The 24,191-nt window shown below is 47.1% G+C and overlaps 1 protein-coding gene across 1 annotated transcript; it reads left to right on the top strand.

Moving 5' to 3' along the window:
* Positions 1–1,884: 1,884 nt before the first annotated feature.
* On the top strand, positions 1,885–23,988 carry SLC47A2 (solute carrier family 47 member 2; the record flags this gene model as incomplete). The annotated part of the gene is made up of 17 exons (XM_084237926.1): positions 1,885–1,989; positions 3,306–3,407; positions 3,726–3,794; positions 4,536–4,684; positions 5,335–5,377; positions 8,385–8,429; positions 8,644–8,741; positions 9,176–9,273; positions 10,249–10,362; positions 11,136–11,203; positions 12,148–12,256; positions 13,305–13,380; positions 13,807–13,876; positions 21,732–21,864; positions 21,941–22,035; positions 22,735–22,861; positions 23,768–23,988. The coding sequence occupies 17 exons, from the start codon at positions 1,885–1,887 to the stop codon at positions 23,986–23,988; spliced, it is 1,722 nt and encodes a 573-aa protein (XP_084094052.1).
* Between the last annotated feature and the right edge of the window lie 203 nt (positions 23,989–24,191).

Genomic DNA, 24,191 nt, shown 5'->3' on the forward strand with positions numbered 1-24,191 from the left:
CCAAGTGGGAGTCTGGGGGGTAACTGATTAGGCAGCTCTGGCTGATTAGGCCATCATCATGGTATAGTAGGGCATTTGGTGGACAAGGTTGTAACCACAGCCATTCGAAAGCAACATCTGGGAGCAGCCCCACCGCACACCTCTGTCTGAGGCAGTGGCCACCTGTGGCAGTGGAAAATCATGCCTCTTGTTCCTAACCAGGGTTGAACCCACCCCAGCTTGGAGATTGAAGTCCTGAAAGGATTGTGGGGGAGAATAGCTCCCCCTGGCAGGGGATGAAAGGGGGTCATTAGCTTAGATCATCAACATTCTGAGTAGTTTTTGTGGAAATGGAGTTTTGAAGATGTGCACCCCATGACCTGGTCTCTGGAAGAAAAGCTGACCTTGACCTGGCCAGCACAGGAGGGATCCTGACCCAGGGTGGGGTCCTGCAAGGAAGCAGATGGCGGGCCCTTGCCATCGAGTGCTTCCATATTGGTGGAGGTAGAGAACAGTTTGCTCTCCTGCCAGCTGCATGGCTGGCCTGGCTCATAACCATGGGCTTGCTTAGTGCCCCCCACTGCCAAGGACCCTCACACATGACTCCGACCCCAGGACGCCCTTCACAGCAGAACTGGGAGCAGCGGGTTTCACAGAGCAGAGACTCAGGTCCTTTGGAGAGAAGGAAGGCAGAGCATGAGGTGTGCTGGGGGCTGCCTTCTCCCTTGCAGCAGGGTAAGCTGAACCAGCTGCAAACTGGCCAGCGATGCAGACAACATGGCAAAAGCATTGGGGGAGTGGTGTCACCAATACTGGCCCTGGCCTTGTAACTACAGCATGGCAACTTTTCACCTGTATCCCTCTCACTCTGTGTCATACACTAATAATCATGGTGGTAGTAAAAAGCCTTCTCTTCCCTCCCTGCCAGTAGCTGTTACATTTACTATTGCACTCACAGGGTGTAGAATATCACCCAGGAGCCTGACAGAAGAGGGAAGGAATAAGCACCGCCCAGGAACCCAGAAGCAAAGCCCAGTGGGAGTTTGTGTAGCCCTTGGAATTCTGTGTAAAGTAGGCTGTGTGGGGGGAGCGGCGTGTGTGGGGTGCACCTCCTTGCTTGTTTTTTCCCGACTCCCTCCCTCTGGGCGGCCCTGAGGTTGTGTGTGGGTTCCCATGGCGGCTCTCTCACTGCAGAGTGGACGTGGGAGCCCAGCTCTCTCCCAGCTGATGTCCTGCTGCTCCTCTTGCTGACCCCTCATTTGCTCCTCCTCCTGGGCTGAACCCACACCCCAAAGTGCAATCCAAGGGGGCCCACATGAGGCGGTAGTCATGAGCTTCCCACGGTCTGCATTGCCCTACCTGCCCTTGGGGGTGTCCCTGCTCCCTTCATGGAAGAGAAGAGACAGCAGGGAGGGCAGGCCCGATAGGAGAATATCAGGATGCAGAGTGACAGCACAGCTGGGCAAAATAGGCACATCTTGGGATGATGGGCACAGGGAGAGCCCATCATACTGAGATATATGATGCCTAGCCCCTCAGAGCTCCCCAGGCCCAGTGCGCCTCCCCATTGAACCAAAACCTCCCCTCCTGGGGCTCTGCTTCTGACCTCTCCAGGAGAGCAGATACAAGGTACCCACAGACACCGGCCTGGGTGGGTCTCAGGGCGCAGGATCTGTTCTCTCTTTCCTGGGGCCAGGGCCAGGCCAGCAGGATGGATGGCAGGGCCACAGTGCCTGGGGAGGCAAGACATGTCCCACAAGTGGCTGTGGCGGCCCCTCCTCCTACCCCTTACTCATTAGCCAGGCTGCAAGGTGACATGGGTTTAGCTAGGCTAGCTGGCTCTGGGAGTGCTCAAGTGTGCAGAGTGGTGAGAGGCCCGGGCTTGGAATAAACAACCTTCAGGACATGGACCCCCAGACCCAAGAAGTTTGCTGCCCTGCCCTCCGTAGGCTGATCCCTGTCGGCTTTGGGGCTGAGGCATGGACACTCTTTGTCCTTTCTGGACCCCTGGTAAGGAGATAGAATCAGGGGGTAGCTACTGCTTAGGCAGAGCATGAGGTGTGGTGGGGGCTGCTCATAACCTTCCGGAGGCTGCACCCGGGACCACCTCTCAGCAAGTGAAGAGAGGGCAGCTGTCCCTGGATAGTGCCTGGGGTGCATGTAGGTCCTGGCCATGCTCAGCAGCAGGTAGTCCCCACTTAGAAAGGAGGAGTGTGTCCTTCAGAAACCCACAGGGAGGAGAGTTAAAGACCCTGAGATAAAATGAGATGCATTGGTGTGGGGAGACTGTGGGCCCCTCCCCAGGGGCCATTCTCAGGGAAAAGGAAGGACCCATTTTATTTCCAAAAAGGAAAATAACTTCATGTACATTTTCATCAATATGTGTGCCCTGTAAAAATTTCAAACAAAATGAAAAATTATAAAGAAGAAAAAAAAATTCATCTTTCACCCCACCATCTGGAAAAGTCACTGCTAAGATTTCAGTATTTTATTCTGATCCTTTTGTTTGTATGTGGCACAGCCCTTCAACAGCAGCCGGGAATGCTTGTGTTAAGCACTCTGAGCTCCAGGTTCTAAGCTAGATGCTTCTTCTGTGTGTTTCCCTGCACTTTTATGCAGAAAGCTGAGGCCTAGAGGTTAACAAGCAGCTGACAGCAGAATGAGAACAGAACTCGGGTCTCTCACTTGCAGCCCTGGCAGCTGTGTCTGCCTCTCTGCCCTAAGGCTTTCTTCCTGACGGTGGGAGAGTTGCCCGGTAGCTCCAAGTGGTTTTTGGGCTTTTTTTTTTTTAGCATATTTCTTAATTAATTTTGTATATCATTGTTCATATTTAAACAATATTTGCTTCCCCCCACGCCCTCAGGTGTAGTCCCCATAGAGTTTCCTTCCCCAAGGCACCCGTGCACCATCACCTCAGTCCCCTGTGCTCCTCCCTCCCTCCCTCTGATCCCTCTCCCGCCTCCTCCCCTGCAGGATGTTTCTGATTTGTAATTGTCTGTTTTTGCTTTGTTGTGTTTTGTACTGTTGTTATTTTTTTACACTGGTGTCCTATTTGGTTCCCCTCTATTCCTGCTATAAGTGAAGCCATCCGATATTTCTCTTTTTCTTTCTGGCTTATTTCACTGAGCATCATTCCTTCTAGCTCCATCCACGTTGCTGCGAATGGCATGAGTTTATCGAATATTATTCAGCAGCTCAAGTGGTTTTTGCAGATCACTGGCATGTGGCCCCAAGGAGCCCAGCGGCCTGTGTTGGAAGCTGGGCTGTTAAGGACGGAGGCTGCGGGCTGAGGCAGGGCTGAGCCTTGACCCGGCCGGGTCTTCCAGTTCCTGTTCCAGATGCTGACCTTCATGATCTATGTCGTGAGCTCCGTGTTCTGTGGGCACCTGGGAAAGGTGGAACTGGCAGCCGCGACCCTCTCAGTGGCAGTGAGTACTCAGCTCAGTCTGTGAAAAGACATTCTCTGCCAAGTGTCTTCCGTGGGCCAGAACTCGTGAGGTGGGTCAGGACAGGGAAGACACAGCTCAGCTAAGGGCCGACAACTGCCTTCACTGGGGGCCTGGGGAGCCTGGCGGCCTTGCCCAAGGGCACAGGTCTGTGGTATAGGCAGGGCTGGGGGGAAGGAGGAGTTCTCTGCCTCATCTCATTTCAGAGCTGCAGCTGAGCAGCCTCACCCCAGATTCAGGGTTCCCTCCTCAGACCCTGCCTGACACACCCCATGTGTTTTCTCCTGTGTGTGGTTCCAGTTTGTCAATGTCTGTGGAGTTTCTGTAGGAGTGGGCTTTTCCGCGGCATGCGACACCTTGATGTCCCAGGTAGGTGGGCTGCTCCGAGTTCGGACAATCCCGCCGACCCTGCAAAAGGGCGGGGGGCTGGAGTCTGGATCTTGGAGCCCATTACTGGCTCTGGGAACATCTGCCTGGTTCACACCCCCAAGAGCCCCCTGTTGTCGGGGAACCAGGTCCCTTTAAAAGATTCTGGGAAGATGAGCAAGAGCACCGCTAAGGAAAAGGGGTGGAGACAGTTCTCTGACCTCCAAGGCCAAATGCTGAGGGTGAGATGGGACCTTCCTGTCCTCTGGAGCCCATAGCACAGGGGGGTTGACCTTTCCGCAGGGGCACTGGTTTCCTGGCGGGCCTTGGGACCTGGGCTGTGTCCTGGCTGCCACTTACGATGGGCGCCTTGGCCAAGTCCCTGAGAGCCTCTTGCCTTCTCTGTGACTCAGGAAATACCACCTTTCATGGTAGGGGCTTTTGAAGATCTGGGGACAGTGGACAGACAGAGGCTGGCACAAGGCCTGGCACAGAGTCGGTGCCAGGAGGGTGTTCCTGGCATTATCTTTCTGCATGGTCTGAGCCCCTGCCAAGGGGCTAGCCATAATTGAGGGGTGTTGAAGGCCCGCCAAGAGACATTGCTTCTTATATGCAGCTGGTCTCGCAACACTGGAAATGCTAGCAGATTGAGGCACTGGTCAGCCTCACCCAGGGGGGAGAGGGAAGGTGCTGATACAGGCCGGGGTACATGGGCGATCTGACGGGGGTCGGGCTGTTTTGCAGAGCTTTGGCAGTCCCAACAAGAAGCACGTGGGGGTCATCCTGCAGAGGGGCACACTCATGCTGCTTCTGTGCTGCTTCCCCTGCTGGGCGTTCTTCCTCAACACCCAGCAGATCCTGCTGCTCTTCAAGCAGGACCCGGACGTGTCCAGGTACCACTTGGCTCCTACTGGGAAGCCGGGAGGGAGGCCCTAAATAAACCCACCTCCCAGGCCTGTATCTCCTCTGGCGACCATTCCAGGCTTTGGTTTTGGGATCTTCTGTACAAGTTGTTGCTCCAGTTGTGACCAGCAGGAGGCAAACAGCCAGTTTTAATTTAGGAAGAAAGAAGAGAAATAATTTGAGGCTTGTGTTTTATTTGCATTGTGTCCCAGCACAGGGTCAGAACTTCAGTGATGCTTTTGAGAAATGAAATGTGCACCGCCCTGGATGCCCCCAAGGGGAAAGTGGACTGAACCAATTTCTGATGAATTACACAGTTTATTGTTAAATTTAGAAATGTCCCCCTTTATCTTATATTAGCTGTGCTTCTTTTGGTAATTTCTTATTAAGATAGAGCTTTCCCCCTTAAGTAAAACACATGTCAAATTAAATCCCCCCAATCAAGAGGCCCCTGCTGGTTGGGTCCCTGAGCTACTCCTGCTGGTGCTTTCCTAGCATCTGGGGAGCAGCACCCTTTGACTACTGAGCTTTCCACTTGTCTTGGCTGAGACCTGCCAGATCTCCTCAAACTCTGGTGCTAAGGATGCCCCATCCCCAACGGCCCAGACTGGTGAGCTCTTAGCATCTGGTTGTCTTGCAGGCTGTCCCAGGAGTATGTGCTAATCTTCATCCCAGCCCTTCCGGTGAGTCCACTGCCTGCTGAGCTTAAGGAGGGGGAACTCACACTCTCTCCACTTCGGGGTTCTTGCCTTTCCACCCTGTCTGCTAGGGAGGTCCATCATCTTGCAAGAGGATGGCTGAAAGGAAAGGAGAGAAGCTCCAATTCCAGTTGGTACAGATATAACTTTTTAAAAGTAACATAACATGTTCTTCTCATTAGAAAACTGTTGGAGAACATTTGGAAAGCACAGAGAGGAAAAATTTCAAATCACCTTTAGTCCTACCACATACAGAAGAGCTGGATTAACATCTCTTCCAGGATTATCTCTGTTCACGGATGTTTGTGTTCAAACATACACACAAACAGAGTTTGACATGGAGTCAGTGTGTGTATATTATAATCTGCTTTTTCCCTTACAAAGGTGTCCTTAGTCTCTTGATATAATTAAATACTCTTCCACTATATCCATTTCAAAGGCTATACAGTTTCTCATAGTTGTGCCATAATTTATTAATCAGTACCTATTACTAGACATTTAGGTTGTTTCCAATATTCACTATTATAAACAAGATTGTGATAAACATTCTTAGAGAAAAATCTTTGTGAAAATCTGTAGCAATGTACTTGACATGCTTTATTGGAACCAGAGTTGCTCCATCCATGGCTTTTGATACACATGTCAAATTGTACCAATTCTGCCCCTACTAGCAATGCTCTCATCTGCACAGAGTATTATTATTAAATGTTTTCCAAGTAGAAATAAATTACTTGAATAGGCATTTCTTTTGTTATTTACCAAGGTTGATCATACTTTCATGTATTTTATTGATAATTTGTTTTTCTTCTGTGAATTTTCATATACTTTGCTTATTTAGTGGGTCAGTCTTTCTCTAGTTATTATAACTCCAGTTAAATACTATCTTAACTTTCTGAAATATACGTCACATTTTCATTTTGTTATTTGCTTTTTAATTTTTGACTTGAAATATTTTTAATGCAACAGGCCCATAAATCTTATCCTTTATGATGTCTTTTTTATAGTTTTTTTAAAATAATTGACGTATAACATATGGGTTTTAGGTGTACAACAGTTCTATATTTGTATACATTGTGAAATGTTTGCCACAACAAGTCTAATTACCATACAAAGATAACTTCTAGGGTTTACCCTCTTGACCCTCTTTCCCCACTTCACCCACCCCTCCTCCTGGCAAAAACGATTCATAGGATGTATGCTTGTCAAGAACACAGCCCACTGCAAAATTATATAAACATTTGCCTTTTATGGTTTCTATTTTTTTTTTAAAGATTTATTTATTTATGCATACAAGAATTGGGGTACAGGCCAGACACGTGGGAGGGTGAGAGGTTTCACCAGAGACAAAGCAGGGAACATAACAGGCAGACTGACGAAATACACTGCTGAGGGGAGCAGTGGCGAGACAGGAGAGGTCTGCCACGCCAGGTGGGACCCTCGCCGGCCGGCCAGGATCGAACCAGAACTGCAGAGGCTATGGACAGTTTCACAGCGTGGCGCTCAACTGCCTGAGCCACCAGGGAGGCCCTGGTTTCTATTTTTATGCTCAAGACTTAAATCTACTTAACTTAAATGTTTTCTAACATGAATCATCGAATACTTTCTATTTTCTCCATTAGCGTATTAAATACTAAATAACTAGAGCAACTACTTAAGAAAATTTCTGAGATTTCTAGCCTGACCCATTGGTCTGCATGTCTACTCAGGGCCCTCTGCTACACTACCTGATTTGTTGTAACTTAGCCATATGCGTGCTATTTCAGGGATGGCCTTGCCTGGGCAGTTAATCTTTCTGTCTCCAGGATGGCAGTATACCCCTCTAGCCTCCAGCACCATGGGGCAGAGTTCTTGAGAAGGAGCTTCAAAGGGAATGGGTCAGAGAAAGGCAGGTGCTGATAAAGCGTGCCCAGGCCTGGGAGGGTGGACCCCAGTCACACCCATCTCCCTGAAAGGCCAGTGCCCCGACCTCTTTGGGGCCCAGCCAACTCCAGATTTCTTCTGTAACATGGAAACCACCTAACGAGGCTGGTCTTTCCCCTCCTAATCTTCCCTACAAACTATACTTTGACTTTTCAGACTAAGTTAATGGTATCTTGTCAAACAGGGCCATTGGGGCCTGGGCAAGGGAAGATGTTCTAGAATGATAACACTGTAGCAACGCCTTATCAAATAAAGCAAGTCCTTCCATAAACTGCTGCTGCAAAATTTAGCTGCCAGTGAAACAACTGTTGTGTGTGATAATACGTACTTACCTAACACTTGGAATGCTTAAATACACCAAATGCTATTTTGTAAGTGCTTTGCAATATTAACTTTGCATATATTTGTATGCAAATACTAAATATATATTAAGTATGCACACACATGATTATATGCATGCACATATTATCATCGCCATCATAGATAAGGAAAGGCATGGAGAGGTTATGTAACTTGCTTAAAATGACTAGGACAGCACAGGCTCTAGGATAGGTTGTGACAGGGGACAGAAAGAATAGGGCAGTGGCTGACACAGACACACTGACACACAGGTGCCCCCTTGGTTCTCCACAGGGAAACACCCCATGGGTCTGGCTCCTGGCAGCCAGACTGATCACTCTCAGTCCACGGCCATTCCTTTCAGAGTCTTGGCTCAGGCAGCCAGAGCGATGCCCCGGTGATTACAACCTGTGGATTTGAGCTTTGCTGGGCCTCCTGTGGGTTGCATCCTAAGCTGATAGAAGGCCCAAGTTGGCCGCCAGAGCTCTGCCAGGAACTCTGCCTCTTGCATAAGCCAACGCTCCCATGGCTCTCGTCCCCTCATAAGGCCCCTTCCTGTAGGCAGGTGGCTGCAGGGTGGGCTTCAACCGTCCCTCCCCTCCGCCCCATCCTGGGATCCCAGGCATACTTTGGTGAGGTAATGGCCCCAAACTCAGGTACCTGAGAAATATCTGCTAATGTTCATCTGGTGTTTTTCATTGGTGTTTATTTGAATGTATGTGTTTTTATACAGGCGGTTTTTCTTTATGGACTGCTAGCAAAATATTTGCAGAATCAGGTACCCGTCCCTAGCTAGAGGGGCATCCCTTCCCCCACCTGCCCCCTACACACCACCCTCTCTGCTGGGAATGGGTGCACGCGATTCCCTTCTCTGCACCATCTGTGGGCCTGCCTCCATGCCTAGCCTCTTTCAGGCTCCTGGACGTGCCCGGGCTTGTCCACACTCGCTTGGTCCTGTCCACCCCTTAGCAAGGCCAGTTTATTTATTGCAGGGGATCATCTGGCCCCAAGTCCTCAGTGGAGTCCTGGGAAACTGCGTCAATGGCCTGGCCAACTATGTCCTGGTTTCTGTGCTGAGCCTGGGGGTCAGGTGAGCACGGGGGCTGATGGTGGGATGCATGGACTGGTCAGGAAGCCCTGCCTCCTGAGGACCCCACCCTGACCAAGGCAGGTCAGTCTACCATCCTTGCCTCACCCAAGACAAGGACTACAGAAGCTGTCTGTGCCACCCAGAAGAGAGCAGTCTTGTGGAAATGGGAGGCCTACTGGCTCCTTGAGTTCTGAGGACTGCCAATCAAGGAGACAAGGGGAAGAACAACTCCCCTCCTGTGCCCCAGCTTGCCAGGAGAGACTGAGAGTGGGGGCCTGGGAGGGTGGCTCATGGGACACTGTAGTCATGATGCCAAAGGCACTGGGGGTTCCTGGATAAGGTCGATCCTGGGATGGGGTACCCTCTCCTGCCAATGCTGGATTCGATAGGGGAGGCAGCCGTGGGCCTCAGCCCTGCTCTCTCTCCTCTCCCAGGGGCTCTGCTTATGCCAACACCATATCTCAGTTCGTGCAGATCACCTTCCTCTTTCTCTACATTGTGCTGAAGAAGCTGTACCTGGAGACATGGGCAGGTGTGAAGGGCTGGTCTGTCTTCAGTGGGCTGAGCAAGCAGCAGCAGCCTAGGCCCCCAGCACCGACACAGGGCCTTCTTTTGGCAGATGGAGGGCCTGGGAGCCTTGGGCCTTCTTCCGTTCCCTTCAGGGTTCATCTCCCCTTTACTCTCCCCTCTATACTCCCCCAAGAGCCCTGGAGCACCTCATTCTATGAGCCTCGGTGCAGAGCCCCTTTGGCAACAGGCTCAGGGAGCTTTCTCATTAGGCCCCTGATTTCAAGATGGTGATTAGAATTAAAACACAGGTGGAATATCAGGTGTTAGCAGAGGGCAGAGGGTATGACATTGTTAATTTCATTTAAGTGCCACAAAACTTGATAATCCCCACTTGCCTTGGAGGAAACTGAGACAGAGAGAGGTTAAGTAATGTGCCCAAGATGCTGGACATGATGCTGGACTGGAGCTGGTGCCTGACCGATCCCAGACCATGGGTTTGAGCTTTTCTGCCTCCCATAAGACCACATGCACCTTTTCCAGTCATTTCAGGACCAGCTCTTGGGCAACTGGCGGTCAGTGGAATCCTGTTTGGCTGCACCTATGTCCAAGTCTGCACAGTCCCAGATAGATTTACAAATCCGTTTGGCATCCCGATCTCATGCCAGCTTCCCCACACTCCTCTGGGGAGACAGGGCAAAAAAAAAGTCCTCACGAGAGATAAGGAAACTGAGCAAGAGGGAGGCAGCGTGGGATAGCAAGTAGAGTAGGGACCCATACCCCTGGCCGAGACTCTAATCCCCAGGCACCGGCGGGGCAGAGCTGGTCCTTGTCTGCTTCATTCTCCTACCCCAGCTGGCATGCCCTGCATAAAAATGCCAAGTGCCCGAACCTGCTGAGAGGAGCCCAGGAGCAAGAAGAGCCCAAGTCATCAGGGCTCCTGGCAGAGGGTGGACATGCAGGGCAGGCTGATGCTCAGCTTCTGAGGTCCTATTCCTAGGTTGGTCCAGCCAGTGTCTACAGGACTGGGGCCCCTTCTTCTATCTTGCCATCCCCAGCATGCTCATGATATGCATTGAGTGGTGGGCCTACGAGATCGGAAGCTTCCTCATGGGTATGTGGAAGAATACAGGTCTGGGGGGTGAAGGGGAACCTGGGGAGGCTCACCCAGCTCAGAAACCCCCTCCCCAGGATGGGTAGTTCACCAGCGTGCTCCAGGCTGTATCTGCTGATCACACACCTCCCCACCAGGCTGTGAGGGCCCAGAAACAGGCCTGGTCCTTTCATGTTGGGATCCCATCTCTGCCCAGCATAGGGCTGGCACTGATGGGAGCCCTGGAGGAGGCAGCAGAGTGGATGAGGGGGTGGGAGATTAAATGAGCTGGGAGTGGGAGATTAAAGGAGCTGGGGGTGGGAGATTAAATGAGCTGGGGGTGAGCCAGCCTGGCAGGTGTGGGGCTTCCCTGTACTCAGCACAGAGTTCAAACAGCCCACTAGGCCTGAGACACCTCTAGTCCAGCCCCTGTCCCCCATTTACAGGGAGGAAAACTGAGTCCCAAGAACAAGACTGCCAGTCACACAGTCATGCAGTGACTGGACTGAGGGCTGGACTTGGGCTCCCTGACTCTGATTCAATTCTTTTCTGTCCCTCACCATACCACATACAGAGGAGTTCATCTGGAAACATAAGCCAGTCAGGGCAAGAGACTTTGGGAAATTCCCTAACTGCTGACCAGGATTTTCCTGGAAGACTTGACGCTAAGCAGAAACATTTTCTGTCCTTAGCAATTATTTGCCCTTTGCCCTTCGAAGCAGAGGGGTTTGCTGTCAGCTCAGAGTTTGGTCAGCAGCCTACCAGGCTGAGAGCTGACTGGTGCCTCTCCACAGGCCTGCTCAGTGTGCTGGACCTCTCCGCCCAGGCCATCATCTACGAGGTGGCCACAGTAGTCTACATGGTAAGCTCCTCCACCGGGCCCAGCCTCCCTGATGCCTGAGGGTGTCATCGGAGGAAGGGCAGGCTGTCACTCAAAGGCCATTTTGGTCTCTCGAGGGACCCTTCTGCACCTCCTATGTCCATCAGGTCCAGGCCTGGCCAGGCACACACAGGTGGGCCACTGTCACCCCACTGAAGGAATAGCAAACTCTCACAATAGAGCTTTGCTGCTTTTTTATTCACAGCATTTAAAAATTGAGAGATTTCATATCATAATCAGAATTTTTACATTTTCCTGGAATGCCACAATCTATTTAGCAACAGGTCCACGCTCCAGCATCCCTCAGTGAGTTCTGGGGACCACGTGCCGGTGAGGACACTGTCCTTCAGCAGAATCCCCGGCACTCACTCCTCTCCCCACAGAGATGGGTGTTGGCCCATGTACCTCGTGTATGCATCTGCCGGCCTCGTGGGGGCTTTCAGTCTGAGACTTGTTTTAAGCAAAAAACTAACATTTACCAAAAAAGTTCATGATTATTATTTTACAAATGGTTTCCACTGAATTTTTTTCTTTCTTACAGGGAGCTTTTCTGCATGCTTAAGACCACATTCACTTCTTTAAAATGCATTTACTCATGAATTTTTGGCAACACACTGATTTCGGTTGCAAGGCCAGTCTGCCTGTGATATTTGGTGGAGGAGATAGGGAGGGCGGGATTGGCTGGCTCATTGGGGTATCGGCACCCCATCTGCCAACCTCAGGCTTCACTGCCTGTCGTTGGCCACCACCAATGCCCCCTCTCCTCACGCCCTCTCCCTGGCATGTCCCCCCTTCCTGCTCTCTTCCTTCTTGGCCCAGGCTGGAGGGCTGCCACCCTCAACCCAGGCCTCTTCCTGCTCAGAACCCAGCCAGTCCCAGGGGCAGGAGGGTGACTCTTCTGACAGCTCCCTCCTCTCTGATCCCAGGTTCCCATGGGGCTCAGCATTGGCGTCTGTGTCCGAGTGGGGACGGCCCTGGGAGCCACAGACATTGTTCAAGCAAAGCGATCGGCCATCTCAGGCGTGCTATGCTCAGGTGGGTGCAGCCCTCTCCCGGGAAGGAACTTGTAAAGTTAGAAAGTTGGCATGATGGGAGCAGGGCTGGTCTTGGGAGCCAGATTCATCTCCTGAATCTGTTACTCCTGCTGACTGGCCCAGAGCAGGCCCTGCTGATGAGATGAGCTGACAACACCCCTGTGAGCAGCGGACATCCCCACGCCCTCCCTGCTGCTGGGCTGCTTGGGCTCTCCTGGTTAGTTTCCACTACAAACATTAGCATCACTCTGTGAAGGCCCATCCCCCAAGCTGTTTAGAATCCTTCTGGAAGCCCATCTCCCTGCGCCGCAAGGAGCTTGGAACATGGCCCCTTCAGAATGGACCGTTCTGTGTCCTCCATCAGGGTTCTTCTGAGGCTGACAGCATTCCAACTGACTTCCCTGGGGAATGGTGAATATTAGACTTTAGATGGCACTGGAATCCCACAGGTGACTGTGTCCAAGCATAGATCCCGGGTGTCAGCTGGCAGTTCCTTGAGGTTGAAAATGGTGGGCAGGGAGGTGGCCTAAGAATCTGCATTTCTTTCTTTTTTTTTTTAAGATTTATTTATTTATTTATCCAAGCACTGGGTACAGTCAGAAGAGCAGGAGAGTGAGAGAATTCACCAGAGCCAGAACAGGGAACAGAACAGGCAGAGTGACAAAATACACTGCTGAGGGGAGCTGCGGGCGTGGCAGACCTCTCCTGCCGGCGGCCTGAGGGACCCTTGCCAGTGGCCGGGGATTGAACTGGTGCTGCAGAGGCTGTGGGCATCTTCGCAGCCCAGCGCTCAACCACTGCACCACCAGGGTTGGCCCAGAACCTGCATTTCTTATAAGTTACCAAATGATGCTGATGCTGCTGGTTTAGGGACCCCACTTGGAAAACAACAAGAGGAATATGTTGTCCTTTCTGGAATGCAAAAGAATGATTTGAAGGCAGGGGACTGCAGGTGCTGTGATGTGGATAGCTGAGCTGGTTTGCACTGGCCTCTGTGGGCTCCTCTGTGGGTTGGGGTCAGCCAGCATTCTTCCTTTTGTCTCTTCCAGTTGGCACCTCGCTGGTTGTGGGCATCCTATTGTTCATCCTGAAAAATAAACTGGGGCGTATTTTTACCAATGATGAGTAGGTAATCAGTTTTCTTCACTGACTTCTGGAAATGTCAGAGTGGTTTCCAGCCAGTCTTCAGAGATGGTTCCATGCCTGGCTTGGTGCCGGCTGCTGAGGATCAACCCTGACTTTGCTCTCACTGGGGGGAGACTATATCTGCCTTTCCGCCCACCCCCAGGCCGGGGCCTCCACCACTTGCTTGTCCTTAGACAAGATGCTAATCAGAGGACCACAAAATTGTGGGGTTTCTGCAGTCCAAGGTGTGGCGCTAGACTTAAGGGAACTCAGGGCTAGGAGGGTCAGGTACATTCTCATGGGGTAACTTCTCTATTCCAAAAATTTGGGAGATGGGCAGAATAGAAAGGATATACATGGGCTTTTAAGCATACAGTCATGTCTTAGTGTTCCAAAAAAGAATGTTCTTTTCTGTTTCTTCTGCAGAGAAGTCATTGTCCTGGTGAACCAAGCTTTGCTGATTTATGTCGTCTTTCAGCTATTTGAATCACTCTGTGTGAGTACTGCGCTGATGAAGCCTGTTGCGCCCAAGTTTACGGGCCCTTCCTGAGGCTTCCTAGGGCTGTGAGAATTCGCACATTAATACAACAGGTCATCAAATAACGTTGCTTCACACAGCATCACTTCAGTGTAATCTTACACTGTTGATGAGAAAAAATAAACCCTGAGGACCTGCTTTTTTAAAAAAAGATTTTATTTATTTACGCATACAAGAACTGGGGTGTAGGTCAGAGGTGCAGAGAGGTGAGAGGACTCACCAGAGACAGAGTGGGGAACAGAACAGGCAGATCTACTGAAATACACTGCTGAGGGGAGCAGTGGGCGAGTCAGGAGAGGTCTGCTGGGCCATGAGGGTCAGCAACCTGGCCGGCAATCAGGGATTGAACCCAGGCCATAGTGGCTGGCAATAGCTTGATTGCACTGAGATTCTCACCCCTGAACCATTAGGGAGGCCCAGGACCTTTTGTTTCCAAGAGCCTATGCTCACAGTTAAGTGAGGACTTACTATACATGTAAAGGGCTAACTGTATAGTAAGTTCCCAAAGTATCTGCTCATATTAATTCCATTAACATTCAACACAAAGACTCCCATTTTTTTCTGCAATTTTAATGAGCCAAAAGATTAGCCAAAGACTGAAAAAACTGCAGCATTGTAAACTCACAAGTCCCTTCCTTCCTTCCTTCCTCCCAAGCTGACCCATGCCCTGACTGGGTCAGGAGCTAAATAGCAACCACACCCTGTCACCACAGCAAAGTGGCTTTTCTTAGAGAATCAACCCAGAATACAGAGGGACCTAAATTTTCTGTTCTGTTGATCACTAAAGAATGGGTTCCCGGGCCTCCCTCGTGGCCAGGTGGTTGAGCGCCGCACTGTAAAGCTGTCCTCAGCCTCTGCAGCGCCAGTTCGATCCCGGCTGGCTGGCGAGGGTCCCACATGGCGTAGCAGACCTCTTCTGTTTCGCCCACTGCTCCCCTCAGCAATGTATTTCGTCAGTCTGCCTGTTCTGCTCTGTTCTGTTCTGTTCTCTGCTCTGTCTCCGGTGAATCCTCTCACCCTCCCACGCATCTGGCCTGTACCCCGGTTCTTGTATAAATAAATAAATCTTAAAAAAAATGGGTTCCCTTTGGTACAGATTTAAAACATGTGAATTTTTAATTTTAGTTTCGTTTCTATTTTTTAATGTGTTCTCAGTCATCACTTTAAAAACTGTCATTAAGAAATAGGAGAGAAGTTGAATCTAAATTCTCAATTCAGGATTTCACAGAGGTTCAATGAGATGTAAATGCTGAATGACACTTTAATGGGCATTGCCTGAATTAGACTCTATTTCCCAAAAAGGTCACCTTCACGGGTTCTAGGGATTGAGACTTCAATATCTTTTAGGGGAGGGGGGACATAATTCAACCCCTAACACTTACCTTCTTATTACTGAGTTGGAAGATTTCTTTGTAGGTTCTATACACAGGTTCCTTATCAGAGATATGACTTGCATGCCCATCTTATGCTTGACTTTCATTTTCTTCCTGGTATCTTTTGAGCTCCAAAAGTTGTCATTAATATAGTCCAATTTCTGTTCTTCCACAGCTCATACTTTGCTATGGTATATGAGAACTCTTTGCTTAACTCAAGATCACAAAGATTTTTTTCTGTGTTTTCTACTGGAAGTTTTAGCCCTTATACTTAAGTTTATGATTCGTTTTGAGCTCATTTTGTATAAGGTATGAGGTAATGGTCTAAGTTTACTTTTTCACACATAGATACCCAATTGTTTCAGAATCATTGTTGGTATGAGAAAAACTCTCCCCAGTGAATTTTCTTGGCACCTTTGTTGAAAATCAGTTTATCTTAAGTGTAGTAATTCATTTCTGGATTCACAATTCTGGCCCACTAATCTATATGCCTGTGCTATGTCATTACTGCACTGTCTTAATTACTGTAGCTTCAGAATGAGTTTTGAAATTGATTGGTATGAATCTTTCAACTTTGTTTGTTTGTTTGTTTTGGCTCTTCTGGATCCTTTACATTCCCACATGTGGTTTAAATTAAGTTGTCAATTTCCACTAGAAAGCCAGCTGGGATTTTGGAAAGAATTGTGTTGAATCTACAGATCAATTTGAGGAGACATGTCACATTAATAATATCGAAGCCTCCAATCTCTGAACATGGAATGTCTCTTCCATTATTCAGATCTTCTTTATCGCAACATTTTTTGTAATCTTTAGTGAACAAATCCTGTGCTTTTTTGGGTTGAATTTATCCCAAAGTATTTTGTTATTTTTGATGCTATTGTGAAACTGTTAATTTCATTTTTAGGTTGTTCGTTGCTACTGTATAGAATAGCATTGATCTTTGTTTATTGATATTTTACCTGGTGACCTTATTTAAACTCATTTGAGTAGTTGTGTTTTCACTTTTTTGTGTATAGTGTTAAGATTTTATACATATAGGATCATATCAGCTGTGAATAAAGGGTTTATTTCTCCCTTTACAATCTGGTTTGAACCTCTTTTACAGTGTGGCAAAAGTATGTGTCATTGCCTTGATCCTGAAGTGAGGGGGAAAGTATTTAGTCTTCATATTAAATACATTATCTGTATTTAATGAATGGGTGTTGGACTTAGTACTTTTTCTGCAGCTGTTGAGATAATCATTGGCTTTTGTTTATTCTATGAATATGGTGTAATGACATTAACTGGTTCTTGAATGTTGTCTCTTGCATTTCTAGGAAAAACTCCTCCTGATCATGGTGTATATCTTTTCTATGGCTTGTTGAATTTGATTTGCTAATATTTGGTAAAGATTTTGTATTTATGTTTATGAGGGATATTTATCTATAATTTTTATCTTTTTCTTGTAGTATCTTGATCTGCCTTTGGTACGAGGCTAACATTGGCCTCATAGAATGAATCTGAAAGGTATTTCGCCTATATTTTTTAAGAGTTTGTAAAGTATTAGCATTATTTCTTCTTTAGATAGTTAATAGAATTCTTCAGTAAACCATTTAAGTCTGGACTTTTTTTGGTCAGAGGATTTAAAATGAATTCAGTTTATTTCCTTGTTAGACCTATTCAATTTCTGTTTCTTGGTGAGTTAGTTTTAGCAATTTGTGTTTTATGCAGCTAAATGGTCTAATTCTTTGGCATGATGTTGCTTACACAATATTCCCTTACAACCTTCTTTCTTGTCAGTAGTTATGTTCCTTCTTTCATTTCTGATTTCGAAAACCTGTCTTCACTTTCCTGTTTTCTTGGTCGTTTCATCATGGTCAAACCCTTGGTAAGTGTAAATTTTGTGGCTGTTATCAAAGAACTAGATTTTTTGGTTTCGTTGGTTTTCTCTGTTGTTTATTTCAATGATTTTTACTCTCTATTTAGGTATAGTTTGTTCTTCTTTACTAGTTTCCTAAGGTAGAATATTAAGTTATTGGTTTGAGACCTTACTTCTTTTCTAATATAGACAATTAAAGCTATATATTTTCCTCTAAGCATTGAATCTAACACATTTTTCTTTATATTCAGTTCAAAATATTGTATTCTATGTATTTTACAGTTTCTCTTGTGATTTATTCTTTGGCCATGAAGTATGTTGGGTGTTCCTTGATTCTTTTTTCTAGTAAATCTAATCCTGTTGTGGTCACAGAACATATTTTGCATGAATTCAACCTCCTAAAATGTACTGAGAATGTTGGTGGCCTCGCCTAGCGTAAGTCTATCCTGGAGAATGTTGCATGTGACCATACCCCAAGGACTGTTTTTGTTGCCTGGACTAATTCTGTGGTGCCTATAGAACCTGTGGCTGCTGGTGTCTCTGCTCAGTTTTGTTTACTTATTTTTTCTTATTTTCAAGTTTTTTATAGCTTGTCCCTATGTCAGCATAGCTTAGTATTCAGTCAATTATTGGTGTTCAAACACTTCTGACAGTTGATAAGGCTTCCACTCTCTGCCAAAGGATCATATGTAGGCTGGGGGCTGCCCCAGGTTTTACTTCCTTCCGGGGTCCCTTGTGTCTCTCCTGCCCATGCACTGACTCTGTTGTCCAGGGAAGTGTGGGAGGTTTGGGGCTATTCTGGTCTCAACGACTTGTCTGCACAGCCTCCAGTCATGGGAATGTATCAAGCCCTCAGCCTGTTTCCCACTTGGAGCTCCCTGTCAAATCCCTATCCAATCCACTGATCCACTGCTTCTCCTGACCAGGTCCATAACCTTAGGCTAGAGGGGCCATAGCTTTTTGTGTGCCAGCCACCGAAATTGTCGCTGTCTAACTCAGGGCTTCTCAACCTTGGCACAACTGACATTTTAGGATGGATAATTCTTCATTGTGTGGGGTCTGTCCTGTGCATTATCAGATGTTTAGCAACCCTGGCCTCAAAGCACTAGAAGCCAGTAGCATCTCTCAGTTGTAACAACCCAAACCATCTCTAGACATTGCCCATATCCCCTGGAGGGCATAATCACCCTAGGTTTGAGAAATATTGGTCCAAAGCACATCAATCATAATTTGGGAGACATGGTTTGTTTTTGTTTTTTTTTACCTTTGGCTCCCATGTTCACTTTATTTAACTTCTTCTTCTTTTTTTTTATAATAAATTTTATTTTTATAATCCCCATACAATTGCAACCCCCTTATTTTGACCCCAATCCCTCCCCTCCCGCCCTCTACCCCCATAGAGTGTCTCTGGTTCATAGTTTTTTGTTGATTTTGATTTTCACTTTCTTATAGTTATTCATTTTCCTGATCCCTTATTTAAGTTTTCTAGATTCCTGCTATGAGTGAGACCATCTGGTATTTTTTTCTTTTTGGCTTATTTCGCTGAGCATAATCCCTTCCAGCGCCATCCATGTTGCTGCAAATTGCATGCGTTTATCTTTTTTGAATGCTGAGTAATATTCCATGGTATATATATATACTATATATACCACATCTTCTTGATCCAGTCATCTATTTTTGGGCATTTGGGCTGTTTCCAAAGCTTAGCTATTGTAAATAGTGCTGCTATAAACATAGGGGTGCAGGTGTTCTTTGGAATTGATGTTTCTGTGTCCTTTGGGTAAATACCTAGGAGTGGAATTGCTGGATCATATGGAAGCTCTATGTTTAGTAGGTCCAGAAAATCTCCACACAGCTCTCCATAGTGGTTGGACCAGTTTGCACTCCCACCAACAGTGCAGGAGAGTTCCTTTTTCTCCACAACCTCGCCAACATTTGTTGTTGCTAGTTTTTTTAATATGTGCCATTCTCACTGGTGTAAGATGGTATCTCATGGTAGTTTTGATTTGCATTTCCCTGATTACAAGTGATGTTGAACATTTTTTCATATGTCTGTTGGCCATTTGCATTTCCTCTTCAGAGAAGTTTCTTTTTAGCTCTTCTGCCCATTTTTTGACTGGGTTATTTTCTTTGTTGTTGTTGAGTCTCATCAGCTCTTTGCAGATTTTTGTGATCAGTCCTTCATCATTAGTGTTGGGTGCGAAAATGTTCTCCCAGTTGGTGGGGTTTCTCTTTGTTTTTGTTATTGTCTCTTTTGCTGTGCAGAAGCTCTTTAATTTGATGTAGTCCCAGCTGTTTATCTTTGCCTTCACTATCACTGCTTTGGGTGATGTGTCTGTAAAGATGTCTTTGATGTGCAAGTCCCGTAGTGTTTCGCCTATATTTCCTTCTATGTATTTTATGGTTTCAGGTCTTATGTCTAGTTCTTTAATCCATTTTGAGTTGATTTTTGTGTATGGTGTGAGGTAGTGGTCAAGCTTCATTCTTTTGCATGTAGCGACCCAGTTTTCCCAGCACCATTTATTGAACAAACTTTCTTTGCTCCAATGCATAGTCTTTGCTCCTTTGTCAAAGATTAGTTGACCATAAATCTGTGGATTTATTTCTTGATTTTCTATTCGATTCCATTGGTCTGTATGTCTGTTCTTGTTCCAATACCATGCAGTTTTGATGATTATGGCTTTGTAGTATAGTTTGAAGTCTGGGAGTGTGATGCCTCCATTCCCTTCTTTTTTTTTTCAGGAGAGCTTTGGCTATTCGGGGTTTTTTGTGATTCCATATGAATTTCATCAATAATTGTTCTATTTCTTTGAAGAATGACATTGAAATTTTGATTGGAATAGCATTGAATCTGTATATTGTTTTTGGTAGGATGGCCATTTTAATAATGCTTATTCTTCCAATCCATGAGCAGGGGATGTCTTTCCATTTCTTTGTGTCTTCTTCTATTTCTTTTGACAGTGTTTATTTGAAATTCTTGGGATACAAGGAACATACCTCAACATCATAAAGGCCATATATGACAAGCCCACAGCCAGTATCATTCTCAATGGTGAAAAGCTGAAAGCAATTCCATTAAGATTCGGAACAAGACAGGGATGTCCACTCTCACCACTGCTTTTCAATATAATACTGGAAGTCCTAGCCAGGGCAATAAGACAAGAGAAAGACATACAAGGAATCCAAATAGGAAAAGAAGTCAAACTATCACTATTTGCAGATGATATGATAATATACATAGAGAAGCCCAAAAACTCCACAGAAAAACTAATTCAACTCATCAATCAGTTCAGTAAAGTGGCAGGATACAAAATCAACATGCAAAAGTCAGTAGCCTTCCTATACACAAACAATAAATCTGAAGAAGAAGAAATAAAAAAACCATCCCTTTTATTATCGAAACAAAAAAAATCAAATATTTGAGACTTTTTTTTTAACCAAAAACATCCCATCATCCTCTATGTCATGAAACATAATGACATATGCCCATCATATTTCCAAGTTTAAGAGGCACATGTCCCCTATGCCGATGCATTGCCTCACTGCTCAAACACGTAAAAGCCAACCATAAAATATCTCACATCCTTCATCTTAGCAAAATAAGGGCAACTAGATATCAATTGCTCAATAATACTGACCAATCATGAGCTATGCCTTGTAGTTGTTTAGTTTATTAAATCTGAAATCAAGTTAGGAGGCAGAGACTAATAACATAAAGTAAAGGGTTGGCATTTGTTCAAAGCAGTTCTTACCTGTGAGCACATGTGCAGTCATGGCAGGGTGAGGGCGGCTGTCTCACACTGGCCAAGGCAACACCTCTGCTTGCCACATGGCTCCCAAGAATATCTAGATCCTAATCACAGAGCTGTGAATGTTATATTGCCAAAGGAGACTTTGCACATGTGATTAAGGCTCTTGCAATGGGGAGATTATCCCAGATTACCTGGGTGGCCAAAGTTAACCACAGGGTCTTTAGCAGTGAAACACAAGCCAAGAATCAGAGAATGAGGTGTGACAACAGAAACAGAGGCTGGAGTGGTACCACTGTGGTCTGGAGACCATGTGCCAAGGAATGCAAGGAGACTTTAGAAGTCAGGAAAGGCAAAGAAATGGACTCCACCCTGAGTCACCAGAAGGAATTGGTACTGATTTTAATTATGATTTAGAATTTCTAACCTCCTGAACTGTAAATTAATAAATGTGTCTTGCTTTAAGCTACTACATTGTGGTAATATACTAGAGCAGGGAGAGGAAATCAACATATCACTTCTATGAAGTTGGTCCAACCTCCAAGACCAATGTCATCAATTCTTTTACTTTCTAGTGAGGCAACAATGGTGTGGAGGGGAAGACTGGGGCTCTGGAGTTGTGATCAGAACAGTTATTTCATGTAGCACTGGGCAAGTGACTTGAGCTCTTTGACTCCATCTCCTTGTGGAAGAAATGGGGATAAGAGCATCCACTCCAGGGTTGTGAGAAATAAGTAGGGCATGCGATGTAATTGCATGGAAAGTATGTATGGCATGCGCTGTGCCGGCAGCCTCATCTGTGCTAACCTCTCCCCGGTCTGCCTCCCTCCCAGTGTGTCTATGGTGGAGTCCTGAGAGGAACAGGGAAGCAGATCTTTGGAGCCGTTGTGAATGCGGTCACGTATTATGTCGTCGCCCTCCCGCTGGGCACTGTGCTGACCTTTGTGGTCGGGATGAGAATCATTGGTATGTGCCATGAGGAAAAGTCAGAGGAGGTCTGGGTGATCACTGGACACTCCCCATGGTCACTTGTCTCCTGCAGGCCTTTGGCTGGGTATGCTGGCCTGTGTCTTGCTGGCGGTTGTCGCCTTTACTGTCTTTGTGGTCCGGATAAACTGGAAGCTGGCTGCAGAGGAGGTGAGTGAGTCAGCAGTTCTGACCTTAGACTGTTCCTGGCCAAGTGGAGACAGCTCAGCCAGAAATGCCCAGAGCTTTGCAGGCCTCAGAAGTGATCTGGGGTACAAGATGGGGGGTGGCAGGAATCCCAGAGGGACATCTCAGCCTCAGTGTCTGCTCCTTTCATTGTAACTTGACTGCAGACTGTGCCCCTCTGAGCAGCATTTCTCTAATACACAGAGAAACGCAGACCCCAAAACCCCTCTTAGCCAGCCCCAGCTCCAGAAAACCAAAAAGCAACTTGCTCAATCAAGGCTGAACCCAGTATACCCGAGAGTGTTCCCTCACTTTGGAAGAGAGAATAAAATCACCCTGTCCAGCATCTTCTAGAATATTTGAAACTGGCAGGCTGGCATTTGCTTCTCAGTTAAGGCATAGCTCAGTCTCTAGGCAGTCTCTCAGTCTCTAGGCATTCTCCCATGACCCCGAGTCCTGGCCAGCCATGGTCTTGCTTTCCTGTATGGATCTAGTCATCTTGGCATCTAAGACAATGGATGAAGACAGATTTAGAACACCCCCTCAAGACCCCCCACACTATGAATATGTGAATACGGACTGCTTTAACAGTGTTTTAAAGGCAGAACATGGATGAGGCCAGTGGTGAGAGGGGGTGGAGGAGGTTGCTGGCAGGCTGACCCAGGCGTGTTTTCTCTCCTTTAGGCTCAGAAACGCATAGGGCTGCCCCAGTGGAGTGCTGAGAGCCCTACATTCCCTGTGGGCCCCCCGAGCATGATCCCTGTGAGCACGAGCCCCAGACCTGGGCCCAAGAAAGCTGTGGTATCTTCAGGTAATGCTCTGACAGCACTTCTCTGGGTACAAAGACCCCAGAGCACACTGCTCCAGGTGCCTCACACGGTTGGAAATGATGTTCCATGTGCCAGGAAGACCACATTAGTATCTACTAGTTGCCTGGCCTGGTGAGGCAGGGAGTTGTAGTCCTATTGTCAGATGAGGAAGCCAGGCTACATGTCCTGCAACTGGTAAAGGTAAGAGATGACCCAAACATGGACCTATCAGACTGTCTAGTGTGTTTTCACCAATGGTCCCTGGGGGATCAGCCTGTTGCCATAATCTGGCATGGTGGGATACTTCCCCTTCTACCTCTATCCACCCCATTAGACATGTGGGCACCTCTGGTTTATGTCCCATGTGTGATGAAATGATGGCTCCAGCCCAAATGCAGGTCTGCTCCTAAGATTTTGCTGAGTGTCAAGCACCTGTAAAAATAGCCCCAAACTCTCAGTAGCAAAGTGACCTCATCTGTCCTGGGCTATGCTGCATAGGTGCTATAGTGAGCCAGTTGACTAAAAGTCTGGGATCTCTTGTCACAGTAAGGTATGACTGACTAAGCATTTAATATGCTCTCTTCAGTGAAGTCTTACATGCAAGTTACATTCCATGTGTCACATTCATCACAAGAACATGCTTAAACAGGAAACCACCTACTCTGATATCAGTAATAAACTTTATCAAACATCAAATACTCGGTTTTGGATGTTTTCCCATAATTCCCTCCTCTGATCCTATAGATAGACTAGGCAGACCTTCTTCTATCATATGGGCATTTTCTATTGTAAGGCACAGAGATCAATTAATAAGTCACATGGTAACAAATGCAGCCAGGAGCTTAATCTGGGTTTCCTGATATCTTCCTCTGGTTCTGACTACAATTTGCTCCTGCTTATCTCTACAGTGGCCACGGGCAATTCCCCAGGCATTATTTTGACAACATACTCAAGGCCTGAGTGGCATCTGGACCTCTTCAGGACTCCAGAAGCAGCCCATGCCCTCTCAGATCCTGCCAGCAAACTGTCAATGAAACAGCTGGTCATCCGCCGTGGGGCTGCTCTGGGGGTGGCATCAGCCATGCTGACAGTGGGGATTGTCATCAGGACCCTGACTACCAGGTACTAGCAAAGCAGCTTGGATACAGAAAGCAAGCTTAGAGTGGCTGGAAGCGCGCGCACGCGCACACACACACCCCTGCAAAAGTATGAGTAGGATCTGGTGCCAGTGCTCCTGCGACAGATGAGGTCTGCCTTATGCAGACAATTCTATCGTGGTCAAATCAGCCTTTCCTCCTCTGACCTGGATTACTCTTTAGAAGATGTTTTTAT

Source organism: Talpa europaea, assembly GCF_964194135.1.
Source record: "Talpa europaea genome assembly, chromosome: 7".
NCBI lineage: Eukaryota > Metazoa > Chordata > Mammalia > Eulipotyphla > Talpidae > Talpa > Talpa europaea.